The sequence below is a fragment of the Somniosus microcephalus genome, chromosome 6 (genome assembly GCF_052327205.1).
Source record: "Somniosus microcephalus isolate GS21.2 chromosome 6, FLI_Smic_1.0, whole genome shotgun sequence".
NCBI lineage: Eukaryota > Metazoa > Chordata > Chondrichthyes > Squaliformes > Somniosidae > Somniosus > Somniosus microcephalus.
In genome coordinates, this window is record NC_140992.1 from 171,484,537 (window position 1) to 171,497,612 (window position 13,076).

The 13,076-nt window shown below is 51.7% G+C and overlaps 1 protein-coding gene across 1 annotated transcript in view; it reads left to right on the forward strand.

Annotated features, from left to right (window-relative positions):
- Positions 1-1,577: 1,577 nt before the first annotated feature.
- The window catches only part of LOC147116202 (calretinin-like), a 400,230-nt gene continuing 388,731 nt past the window's right edge, over positions 1,578-13,076 (forward strand). Inside the window, exons 1-2 of the mRNA XM_085992021.1 lie at positions 1,578-1,691; positions 2,542-2,618. Of these exons, the coding sequence (XP_085848147.1) occupies positions 1,601-1,691; positions 2,542-2,618 (168 nt within the window). The 5' untranslated portion in view covers positions 1,578-1,600. The remainder of the gene's footprint in view (positions 1,692-2,541; positions 2,619-13,076) is intronic.

Below are 13,076 nucleotides of genomic sequence, written 5' to 3' on the forward strand. Positions count from 1 at the left end.
GGATGTTGCTGTACACTCTACGGGTTACACTCTCACCGGTACTGAGTATTAGGCGATGTTGCTCTACCCTTTAAGGGTTGCACTCTCTCCAGTATTGGGTATTATGGAATGTTGCTGTACACTGTAAGGGTTACACTCTCTCCGGTACTGGGTATTATGGGATGTTGCTGTACACTGTACGGTTACACTTGCTCCAGTACTGGGTATTATGGGATGTTACTGTACGCTGTAAGTGTTACACTCTCTCCGGTACTGGGTATTACGGGATGTTGCTCTACCCTTTAAGGGTTGCACTCTCTCCAGTAGTGGGTATTATGGGATGTTGCTGTACACTGTAAGGTTTACACTCTCTCCGGTACTGGATATTATGGGATGTTGCTGTACACTGTAAGGTTTACACTCTCTCCGGTACTGGATATAATGGGATGTTGCTGTACACTGTAAGGGTTACACTCCCTCCGGTACTGGGTATGATGGGATGTTAGTGTACGCTGTAAGTGTTACACTCCCTCCGGTACTGGGTATTGTGGGATGTTACTGTTCACTGTAAGGGTTACACTCTCTCCAGTACTGGGTATTATGGGATGTTACTGTACAATGTAAGGGTTACACACCCTCCAGTAATGGGTATTATGGGATGTTGCTGTACATTGTAAGGGTTACACTCTCTGCAGTACTGGGTATTATGCGATGTTACTGTTCACTGTAAGGGTTACACTCTGCAGTACTGGATATTATGGGATGTTACTGTACACTGTCAGGGGTGCACTCTCTCCAGTATGAACATTCATTCCCTTGGCTGTGTTAGTACTTCTACTCGACGCAAAGTCAAACAAATGCTGAAGTTGACTAGAATAGCTGATAGAAAAATGATAAGATGCAAAAATGCTCAGCCGTATTTACAGGTGAGGACAGGTTGGGGCTGTCCTGGGAAGTTCCACTTCCCGCCCCCCCTCCTGCCCCTCACCACCCCTTCCCCGCCATTGAACAGTATACTGACAGATGAAAAATGGCCACCTGTCGAAATAGTAGCAAAGAGCAAACGCCCTCAAAAGAGGGAAGAGAATATAGTCCTGTATATGTAGCTATGGTTCTACATGTACATCCATCTGCATACATATTTACATAGATCGTTGCACCTAGTTATTAGGGACCCGTCTTGTTTAAACATTTCTTTATTAATTGTTTTCTAAATGAGTTGCTGAAATGATTGGTGTAGGTGTGTGTAAGATGTGACACGTGTTGCTCTTGAATCTCCATCCAGCAGTCCGGGCTCCAAGCAGAGCTCACCCACAATCCAGGCCAGCCCTGCAGCCAGACTGGGTCCCGGGCACGGAACTGGGAGCCTGTCTCCAGACAGTCGTTTCCGCGCTGAAAAAAATCTGGATGCATCTGATATCTTCCAACACCTTTTTAAAAGGATCCCGCCAGAGGGGCAGGGGTTGAGTGGACTACAAGTCCCAGACCGCTGGCACCGTGGGCAGGGCGGCCCCTGCAGGCCAGTGAAGGCACTGCGGCTCCGAAGGGATAAAAAGGCTGTGTCCAGGCGCAGGTACCGTGCATTTCAAAGAGGGATCTTAACACTGGCAGTCTGCACAGGATGGCTGACAAACAGCAACCGCCTTACCTGAACCTGGCTGAACTCACCGCCTCACAGTTCCTGGAAGTCTGGAAACATTATGATGCAGATGGTGAATTTTATATATGTTTTAATGGATTTTTAAAAACCATCTAATTGTAGCATTTATTTGATAAATCAGCAGGGAAACTTAAACACTTTAATATTATCCAACTTTTGTATGTTTTGCAACCCTCCCTTGGTTGAAGGACAGTAAATATAGATAAATGCATCTGTATTAGCTTAGAGCAGTTTTATTTCAGTATGTGAGCGCGTTTTGGAAGTACTGGGGCGTGAAACTGGTGCTCGCAGAGTCAGGCGATGCGTTTTGTGTCTATCTCAATAGCTGAGTGATAAGTGGGCAGATGAATCGGCCGCCTTTTCCTTGTGATGCCTGCCCAGTATTAGGAGCTTCTGGCCATTTGCTAAAAGTTAATTACACTTCATGAAGGCATTCTTTTTAAAAAAAAAGTTTAGACAACTTTGCAATTGTTGCCCTTCTTGCTGGAGTTGTTGAGATTGGAGGTGCTGGATGTAGAGGCAGTTCAGGGCGGAGAGACTAGTGCGAGGGGTTTAAGGGGCAGATGTGGACGGGACTGACTCTGAGTTGCAATGACATGCCTAATTTCAACAAGTTCCTGCAGGAAAGAATAGATGATCTATCCGTCTCCTCGAGCGAGGAGGTGCAAATCCAAAGGGTCAGCATCCTTCTGGATGCTCCCGAGATGTCCGGAATTCTGGAGATGCCGAGAGCTGTCAGTCACCTTGCCCCCGCAGTGCAATCGCCTGGATTCCTGGGGAGGGTTTGGTTTATGCTGAGGGATGTTTCCAGCCCCGCGCCTGCCCGGTTCGGGAGCCCCGGTTCTATCGGTGTGTTTCAGATTGCTGGGTAATCGGAGATTCTTTGCATGTGTCATGTGCAGGTAATGGTTACATAGAAGGGAAAGAGCTGGAGAACTTCATCCGAGAGCTGCAGCGAGTGAGGAAGGGAGCGGGTGTGGTAAGTAACCTATACCTGACCGCTGGAAGGAGGGGCTCGACATCCAATAATTTAGCAGCGAGGGCTGTGATCAGGGGAGCTGTGGTTATTTAACAGATTCACCAGCACTGGTCCCACTTTAAAATATCTAATAAATCAGACGTGAGAAACCTCGGGAATCTGTTTTGGAATTGATGCTGATCAGTTTGAGAGACAAGATCCTGATTGATTTCTGCAGTATGTTTCTTGCAGAGAGAGGGGGCAGATGGGCTGACACCACATACAGGGAGACAGAGGCAGACAAGAGATTGGGAGAAACTAACAGACAGTGAGACAGATGCGGGCACACACACACACACGAGCAGATAAACAAATAGGCAGAGAGAGGGATGGAGCTGCAGACAAGGGAGAGAGGCAGCGAGTACGCAGATAGGTAACGAGAAACAGAGATGAACAACACAGTGAGCTACAGATAAGCAATCAGAGACAGAGAGAAAGGAAGCGAGGGATGAGACAGAGCTAGATTGAGATGGCCAAAGAAAGACAGAGAAACACACACAGACAGAATGAATAGAGAGTCAGGGAGAGACTAGTAAACGGAGAGTAAAACTGAGAAAAAGACAGATGGACAGAGAGAAAGAAAGGGACAGAGACAAACAGAAAGACCAACAGGGAGAGGGAAATATACTACAGACAAGTAGTGAGATAAAATGAGAGAAGATAGGACACTAAGAGACGTAGAAACAGTGACAGAAGGTGAAAGGGATAGAAAAAGACAGAACGAGACCAGCAGAGAGTGAGAAAATAGACAGAAAGAAAGACAGAGACCAAAAAATCAGAGCGAAAAAGACAGACAGACAGGGTGTGAGTAGGGGAGTGAGAGAGTGGGTGAGAGATTGGTGAGAAAGAGAGACAATGTGAGGCAGACAGGCAGATCGACAAATAGATGTATAGAGACAAATATTGAGACTCACAGATACAGATAGAGATAAACAGACAGAGGAAAAGACAGAGAGAGATGGGTGATGGAAAAAAAAAGACAGGCAAAGACCTCTGCCCACCTTCTTTCTGATGCTGATGAGATTGATGTGAAAGAGACTTGTTCTGACAGCAGATATTAATAAGCATCCAACAAATGGATAATGGGAGAAATGAAATTGGCAAATACACAGCAGGCCTGTTGGTATCTGATGGGGAAAAGTAATTTAACATCTCGGATCCCACCATCCCAAGGAGCTGCAGCCATTGAGCTGATGTGGGTTAGGCTCTGTTCTGTCATCTTCCAAAATTCTATAGACTCTGGAACAGTTCCCAGGGATTGGAGGGTAGCTAATGTAACCCCACTATTTAAAAAAGGTGATAGAGAGAAAACGGGGAATTATAAGCCTGACGTCGGTAGTGGGGAAAATGCTAGAGTCCATTATAAAAGATGTAATAGCAGAGCACTTGGAAAACAGTGACAGGATCAGACAAAGTCAACATGGATTTACAAAAGGTAAACCAAGCTTGACTAATCTACTGGAATTTTTTGAGGATGTAACTGGTAGAATAGATAAGGGAGAACCAGTGGATGTGGTGTACAGTATTTGGACTTTCAGAAGGCTTTCGATAAGGTCCCGCATAAGAGGTTGGTGTGCAAAGTTAAAGCACATGGGATTGGGGGTAAAGTACTGACTTGGATAGAGAACTGGTTGGCAGGCAGGAAGCAAAGAGTTGGAATAAATGGGTATTTTTCCGAGTGACTAGTGGGGTACTGCAGGGATCGGTGCTAGGACCCCAGCTATTCACAATGGCCCAGAAATTCAGGTCGGGGGCTTCCCGCGGGTGCAAGCCCCCGACCTGCACTTACCTAGCGCGCCGGCCGTTGAGCTGTGGGCCCGCGTGGGATTCCGATCCTGGGCCTCCTCCAACTGCTAGCGCGCAGTGCTTGCGTATCCCAGGGGCGCAGTTAGTTCGATGCGTCCCCTGGGATCACGTAGGCCATGGAGAGCCAATGGAAGCAGGGAATGCTTCAATCATAAGTTTGACAGGAAGACCTATAAATACTATAAGCCCCAAAACATCACTAAATCTTCAAATACATTTTTAAAAACATCACATTTTTAAAATAACTATAAATTAACTATAAGCTTTTTTAACTGCTTTCTCAACATGCCCTGCCACCTTCAACAATTTGTGCACACATATGCGCCCAGGTCTCTCTGTTCGTGCACCCACTTTCAGGATTGTACCCTTTCGTTTATATTTCCTCTCCTCATTCTTTCTATCAAAATGTATCACTTCACACTTTTCTGCGTTAAATTTTATCTGCCACGTGTCCGCCCATTTTACCAGCCTCTCTATGTCTTCCTGAAGACTATCACTCTCCACCTCATTGTTCGCTATACTTCCAAGTTTTGTGTCATCTGCAGATTTTGAAATTGTGTCCTGTACACCCACGTCCGAGTCATTAATATATATCAAGAAAAGCAGTGGTTCTAGAAGCAACCCCTGGTGGAACCCCTGGGGAACACTGCTGTATAACCTCCTCCAGTCCGAAAAACAACCATTCACCACTACTCTCTGTTTCCTGTCACTTAGCCAATTCTGTATCCATGCTGCCACTGTCCCTTTTATACCATGGGCTTCAACTTTGCTGGCAAGCCTACTATTGGCACTTTGTCGAACATCTTTTGGAAATCCACGTACACTACGCCAACTGCATTACCCTCATCAGTCCTCTTTGTTACCTCATCAAAGAACTCAATCAAGTTAGTTAAACACGATTTACCTTTAACAAATCCGTGCTGGCATTCCTTAATCAATCCACACTTGTCCAAGTGACTGTTAATTTTGTCCCTGATTACTGTTTCTAAAAGCTTCCCCACTACCAAGGTCAAACTGACTGGCCTGTAGTTGCTGGGTTTATCGTTACATGCTTTTTTGAACAGTGGCGTAACATTTGCAATTCTCCAGTCCTCTGGCACCAGCCCCGTATCTAAAGAGGATTGGAATATTATGGCTAGTACCTCCGTGCGTGTGTGGGGTGTCTGTGTGGGTTGTGTGTGGGGGGTGTGTGTGTGTGTGTGTGTGTGGGATCTGTGTGTGGGGTTTGTGTGTGGGTTGTGTGTGTGGAGTGTGTGTGTGGGGTGTGTGTGTGGGGTGTGTGTGTGTGGGGTGTGTGTGTGGGGTGTGTGTGTGGGGTGTGTGTGTGGGGTGTGTGTGTGTGGGGTTTGTGTGTGGGTTGTGTGTGTGGAGTGTGTGTGTGGGGTGTGTGTGTGTGGGGTTTGTGTGTGGGTTGTGTGTGTGGAGTGTGTGTGTGGGGTGTGTGTGTGGGGTGTGTGTGTGTGGGGTGTGTGTGTGGGGTGTGTGTGTGGGGTGTGTGTGTGTGGGATCTGTGTGTGGGGTTTGTGTGTGGGTTGTGTGTGTGGAGTGTGTGTGTGGGGTGTGTGTGTGGGGTGTGTGTGTGTGGGGTGTGTGTGTGGGGTGTGTGTGTGTGGGGTGTGTGTGTGGGGTGTGTTTGCCCGGTGTGTGTGGGGTGTGTGTGTGTGGGGTGTGTGTTCGGTGTGTGTGTGCGGTGTGTGTGCGGTGTGTGTGTTTGGGGTGTGTGTGTGGGGTTCGTGTGAGGTGTGTGTGGTGTGTGTGGGGTGAGTGTGTGGGGTGTGTGCGGAGTGTGTGTGGGGGGGTGTGTTTGGGGTGTGTGTGTGGGGTTCGTGTGAGGTGTGTGTGGTGTGTGTGGGGTGAGTGTGTGGGGTGTGTGTGGAGTGTGTGTGTGGGGTGTGTGTGTGGGGTTCGTGTGAGGTGTGGGGTGAGTGTGTGGGGTGTGTGTGGAGTGTGTGTGTGGGGTGTGTGTGTGGGGTGTGTTTGCCCGGTGTGTGTGGGGTGTGTGTGTGTGGGGTGTGTGTTCGGTGTGTGTGTGCGGTGTGTGTGCGGTGTGTGTGTTTGGGGTGTGTGTGTGGGGTTCGTGTGAGGCGTGTGTGGTGTGTGTGGGGTGAGTGTGTGGGGTGTGTGCGGAGTGTGTGTGGGGGGGTGTGTGGGGTGTGTGTGTGGGGTGTGTGTTCGGTGTGTGTGTTCGGTGTGTGTGTGCGGTGTGTGTGTGGGGTGTGTGTGTGGGGTTCGTGTGAGGCATGTGTGGTGTGTGTGTGGGGTGTGTGTGTGTGGGGTGGGTTGTGTGTGGTGTGTGTGTGGGTTGTGTGTGTGGGGTGTGTGTGGGGATTTGTGTGGGGGGGTGTGTGTGGGGTGTGTGTGTGGGGTGGGTTGTGTGTGTGGAGTGTGTGGTGTGTGTGTGGGTTGTGTGTGTGGGGATTTGTGTGGGGGGGGTGTGTGTGGGGTGTGGGTGTGGGGTGTGTGTGTAGGGTGTGTGTGTGGGGTTTGTGTGTGGGGTGTGTGTTCGGTGTGTGTGTGCGGTGTGTGTGTGCAGTGTGTGTGGGGTGTGTGTGCGGTGTGTGTGTGGGGTGTGTGTGTGCGGTGTGTGTGTGGGTTGCGTGTGTGGGTTGTGTGCGTGGGGTGTGTGTGATGTTTGTGTGGGGTGTGTGTGGGATGTGTATGTGGGGTGTGTGTAGGGTGTGTGTGTGGGTTGCGTGTGTGGGTTGCGTGTGTGTGTTGTGTGCGTGGGGTGTGTGCATGGGGTGTGTGTGATGTTTGTGTGTGGTGTGTGTGTGTTGTGTGCGTGGGGTGTGTGTGATGTTTGTGTGTGGTGTGTGTGTGTTGTGTGGGGGTGTGTGTGTGGGGGGTGTGTGGTGGGTGTGTGTGTTTGTGTGTGGGGTGTGTGTTTGTGTGTGTGTGGGGTGTGAGCAGGGTGTGTGTGGGGTGTTTGGGTTGTGTGTGTGGGGTGTGTGTGTGGAGTGTGTTTGGGTTGTGTGTGGGGTGTGTGTGGGGAGTGTGTGGGGTGTTTGTGTGTGGGGGTGTGTGTGTGGAGTGTGTTTGGGTTGTGTGTGGGGTGTGTGTGGGGAGTGTGTGGGGTGTTTGTGTGTGGGGGTGTGTGTGTGTGCGGGGGATGTGTGTGTGTGTGTGGGGTGTGTGTATGTGGGGTGTGTGTGGGGTGTGTGTGGAGTGTGTTTGGGTTGTGTTTATGATGGGGAACAAAGAAATGGCTGACCAACTAAATACATATTTTGGTTCTGTCTTCACAAAGGAGGACACAAATAACCTCCCAGAGATGTCGGGGAACATAGGGTCTGATGAAAGGGTGGAACTGAAAGAAATCAGTATTTGTAGGGAAATGGTGTTCGGGAAATTGCTGTGACTGAAGGCCAATAAATCCCCAGGGCCTAATAATCTACATCCTAGGGTACTTAAGGAAGTGGTCCTAGAAATAGTAGATGCATTGCTGATCATCTTCCAACATTCGATGGAATCTGGAACAGTACCCATGGATTGGAGGATAGCTAATGTTACCCCACTATTCAAAAGAGGTGGTAGAGAGAAAACGGGGAATTACAGACCGGTAAGCCTAACATCGGTAGTGGAGAAAATGCTAGAGTCCATTATAAAAGATGTAATAGCAGAGCACTTGGAAAACAGTGCTTGACTAATCTACTGGAATTTTTTGAGGATGTAACTGGTAAAATAGATAAGGGAGAACCAGTGGATGTGGTGTATTTGGACTTTCAGAAGGCCTTCGATAAGGTCCCGCACAAGAGATTAGCGTGTAAAGTTAAGGCACATGGGATTGGGGGCAAGGTATTGACTTGGATAGAGAACTGGTTGGCAGACAGAAAGTAGAGTTGGAATAAATGGGTCTTTTTCCGAATGGCGGTCAGTGACTAGTGGGGTACCGCAGGGATCGGTCCTTGGACCCCAGCTATTCACAATATATATAAATGATCTGGACAAGGGAACTAGATCTGGACAAGGGAACTAGATGTAATATCTCCAAATTTGCAGACGTCACAAAGCTGGGTGGGCGTGTGTGCTGTGAGGATGATGTCGAGAAACTTCAGGACGATTTGGACATGTTGGGTGATTGGGCAGAAACATGGCAGATGCAATATAACGTGGATAAATGTGAGGTTATCCACTTTGGTGGCAAAAACCAGGAAGGCAGATTATTATCTAAATGGCAATAGATTGGGAGAAGGGGAAGTGCAACGAGACCTGGGTGTCCTTGTGCAGAAGTCGCTGAAGGTAAGCATGCAGGTGCAGCAGGCGGTTAAGAAGGCAAATGGTATGTTGGCCTTCATAGCGAGAGGATTCGAGTACAGGAACAAGGATGTCTTGCTGCAGTTGTACAGGGCCTTGGTGAGACCACATCTTGAGTATTGTGTGCAGTTTTGGTCGCCTTATCTGAGGAAGGATGTTCTTGCCATGGAAGGAGTTCAGCGAAGATTCACCAGGCTGATACCTGGGATGGCAGGAATGACGTATGAGGAGAGATTGGGTCGATTGGACTTGTACTCGCTGGAGTTTAGAAGAATGAGAGGTGATCTCATTGAAACTTATAAAATTCAGACAGGACTGGACAGACTAGATGCAGGAAAGATGTTCCCGATGGTCGGGGAGTCCAGAACCAGGGGACACAGTCTAAGGATAAAGGGTAGGCCATTTAGGACAGAAATGAGGAGGAATTTCTTCACCCAGAGAGTGATGAACCTGTGGAACTCTCTACCACAGAAGGCGGTGGAGGCCAGTTCATTAAATATATTCAAGAAGGAGTTGGATATATTTCTTCAGGCTAAAGCGATCAAGGGGTATGGGGAGAAAGCAGGGACCGGGTACTGAATTTGGATGATCAGCCATGATCGCATTGAATGGCGGAGCAGGCTCGAGGGGCCGAATGGCCTACTCCTGCTCCTATCTTCTATGTTTCTATGTTTCTATGTGTGTGGGGTGTGTGTGGGGATTGTGTGTGGGGTGTGTGTGTCTGTGGTGTGTGTTGGATATGTATGGGGTGTATGCGTGGGGTGTCTGTTTTTTGTGTGTGGTGTGTGTGGGGTGCGTGTGGGGAGTGTGTGTGTGGTTTGCATGTGTGGGGTGTGTGTGGGTTGCGTGTGTGGGTTGTGTGAATGGGGTGTGTGTATGGGGTGTGTGTGTGTGGGGGGTGTGTGTGTGGGGTGTGTGTGGGTGGGGTGTGTCGAGAGTGTGTGGAGTGTGTGTGCCATGTGTGTGTGGGGGGTGTGTGGGGTGTGTGCGGTGTGTGTTGGGCATGTGTGTGGGGTGTATGTGTGTGGGGGGAGTGTGTGTGGGTTGTGTGTGGGGTCTGTGTGTGGGGAGTGTGTGTGGGGTGTGTGTGTGGGGAGTGTGTGTGGGGTGTGTGTGCGGTGTGTGTGTGGGGTGTGTGTGGGTGGGGTGTGTCGAGAGTGTGTGGAGTGTGTGTGCCATGTGTGTGTGGGGGTGTGTGTGGGGTGTGTGCGGTGTGTGTTGGGCATGTGTGTGGGGTGTATGTGTGTGGGGGGAGTGTGTGTGGGGTGTGTGTGTGGGGTGTGTGTGTGGGGAGTGTGTGTGGGGTGTGTGTGTGGGGTGTGTGTGTGGGGTGTGTGTGCAGTGTGTGTGTGGGGTGTGTGTGGGTGGGGTGTGTCGAGAGTGTGTGGAGTGTGTGTGCCATGTGTGTGTGGGGGGTGTGTGTGGGGCGAGTGTGGGGGTGTGTGTGTGCAGTATGTGTTGGGCATGTGTGTGGGGTGTATGTGTGTGGGGTGTGTGTGGGGTGTTTGTGTGGGGAGTGTGTGGGGAGTGTGTGGGGTGTGTGTGTGGGGTGTGCGTGTGGGATGTGTGTGTAGGGTGTGTGTGTGCGGTGTGTCTGGGGTGTGTGTGTGTGGTGTGTGTGCTGTGTGCGTGGGGTGTGTGCGTGGGGTGTGTGTGGGGTGTGTGTGGGGTGTGCATGTGGGATGTGTGTGTGGGGTGTGTGTGTGCGGTGTGTGTGGGGTGTGTGTGTGGGGTGTGTGTGTTGTGTGTGGGGTGTGCGTGTGGGATGTGTGTGGGGTGTGTGTGGGGTGTGTGTGGGGTGTGTGTGTGGGGTGTGTGTGGGGTGTGCGTGTGGGATGTGTGTGTAGGGTGTGTGTGTGCGGTGTGTCTGGGGTGTGTGTGTGTGGTGTGTGTGCTGTGTGCGTGGGGTGTGTGCGTGGGGTGTGTGTGGGTTGTGTTTGTGGGGTGTGTGTGTGGGGTGTTTGTGTGGGTTGTGTGTGTGGGGTGTGCATGTGGGGTGTGTTTGCCGTGTGTTTGTGGGGTGTGTGCATGTGGTGTGTGTGTGGGGTGTGTGCGGGGTGTCTGAGGTGTGTGTGGGGTGTGTGTGCGGGTGCGTGTGTGTGTTGTGTGTGGGGTGTGTGTGGGGGTGTGTGTGGGGTGTGTGTGTGGGGTGTGTGTGTGGGGTGCGTGTGTGTGTGGGGTGTGTCTGTGGGGTGCCTGTGTGGGTTGTGTGTGTGGGGTGCGTGTGTGGGGTCTGTGTGTGTTGGTTGTGGATGTGTGGTGTGTGTGGGGTGTGCCTGTGGGTTGTGCGTGGGGTGTGCGTGTTGGGTTTGTGTGTGTGGGGTGTGTGTGTGCCGTGTGTGTGTGCCGTGTGTGTGTGGGGTGTGTCTGTGCCATGTGTGTGTGGGGTGTGTGTGTGGGGTGTGTGTGTAAGGGGTGTGTGTGTGCGGGGTGTGTGTGTGGGGTGTGTGTGTGTGGGGTGTGTGTGGGGTGTGTGTGTGGGGAGTGTGTGTGGGTTGCGTGTGTGGGGTGTGTGTGTGGGGAGTGTGTGTGGGTTGTGTGTGTGGGGTGTGTGTGCCGTGTGTGCGTAGGGTGTGTGTGTGTGGTGTGTGTGTAGGGTGCGTGTGTGGGGTGTTTGTGTGGGTTGTGTGTGTGGGGAGTGTGTATGGGGTGTTTGTGTGGGTTGTGTGTGTGGGGTGTGTGTGTGGGGTGTGGGTGTGTGCGGTGTGTGTGGGGTGTGTGTGTGAGTGTGTGGGGTGTGTGTGTGAGTGTGTGGGGTGTGTTTGGGCTGTGTGTGTGCCGTGTGTGTGTGGGGTGTGTGTGCGGGGTGTATTTGTGGTGTGTGTGGGGTGTGTGTGACGGTGTGTGCGTGGGGTGTGTGTGTGGGTTGTGTGTGTGTGATGTGTGTGTTGGGTGTGTGTGTGAGGTGTGTGTGTGGGGTGTGTGGGGTCTGTGTGTGGTGTGTGTGGGGTGTGGGGTGTGTGTGGGTGGGGTGTGTCGAGAGTGTGTGGAGTGTGTGTGCCATGTGTGTGTGGGGGGTGTGTGTGGGGCGAGTGTGGGGGTGTGTGTGTGCAGTATGTGTTGGGCATGTGTGTGGGGTGTATGTGTGTGGGGTGTGTGTGGGGTGTTTGTGTGGGGAGTGTGTGGGGAGTGTGTGGGGTGTGTGTGTGGGGTGTGTGTGGGGTGTGCGTGTGGGATGTGTGTGTGGGGTGTGTGTGTGTGGGGTCTGTGTGTGTGGGGTCTGTGTGTGTGGGGTCTGTGTGTGTGGGTTGTGGCTGTGTGGTGTGTGTGGGGTGTGCATGTGGGGTGTGTGAGGAGCGTGTATGGGGAGTGTCTGAGGTGTATGTGTGTGGGTGTGTGTGGGTGGGGTGTGTGGGGGTTTGTGTGTGGGGTGTGGGTGTGTGTGTGGGTTGTGTGTGTGGTGTGGGTGTGTGGGGTGTGTGTGGGGTGCGTGTGTGGGATGTGTGTGTGGGGTGTGTGTGTGGTGTGTGTGTGTGTGTGGGGTGTGCGTGTGGGATGTGTGTGGGGTGTGTGGGGTGTGTGTGGGGTGTGTGTGTGGGGTGTGTGTGTGGAGTGTGTGTGTGGGGTGTGTGGGGTCTGTGTGTGGTGTGTGTGGGGAGTGGGGTGTGTGTGGGGATGCATGTGTGGCATGCGTGTGTGGGGTGTGTGTGGGGTGTGTGTGTGGTGTGTGTGGGGTGTGTGTAGGGTGCGTGTGTGTGGGGTGTGTGTGTGGGTTGCGTGTGTGGGGTGTGTGTGGGATGTGTGTGTGGGGAGAGTGTGGGTTGTGTGTGTAGGTGGTGTGTTTGTGTGTGGGGGGCGTGTGTGGTGTGCCTGTGGGTTTTGCATGTGGTGTGTGTGTTGGGTTTGTGTGTGCGGTGTGTGTGGGGGGTGTGTGCATGTGGGGTGTGTGAGGAGCGTGTATGGGGAGTGTGTGAGGTGTGTGTGTGTGGGTGGGTGTGGGGTGTTTCTGTGGGTTGCGTGTGTGGGGTGTGTCTGGGGTGTGTGTGGGGTGTGTGTGTGACGGGTGTGTGTGGGGTGTTTGTGTGGGTTGCGTGTGTGGGGTGTGTGTGTGTGGGGTGTTAGTGTGTGGGGAGTGTGTGTGGGGTGTGTGTGGGGTGTATGTGGGTTGTGTGTGTGGGGTGTGTGTGGGGTGTTTGTGATGTGTGTGTTGGGTGTGTGTGTGGGGTGTGTGTGGGTGTGTGTGTGGGGTGTGTGTGGGTGTGTGTGTGGGGTGTGTCTGGGGTGTGCATGTGGGATGTGTGTGTGGGGTGTGTGTGCGGTGTGTGTGGGGTGTGTGTGTGGGGTGTGTGTGTCGGTGTGTGTGGGGGTGAGTGGGGTATGTGTGTGTGGGCGTGTGTGTGGTGTGTGTGGGGTGTGTGT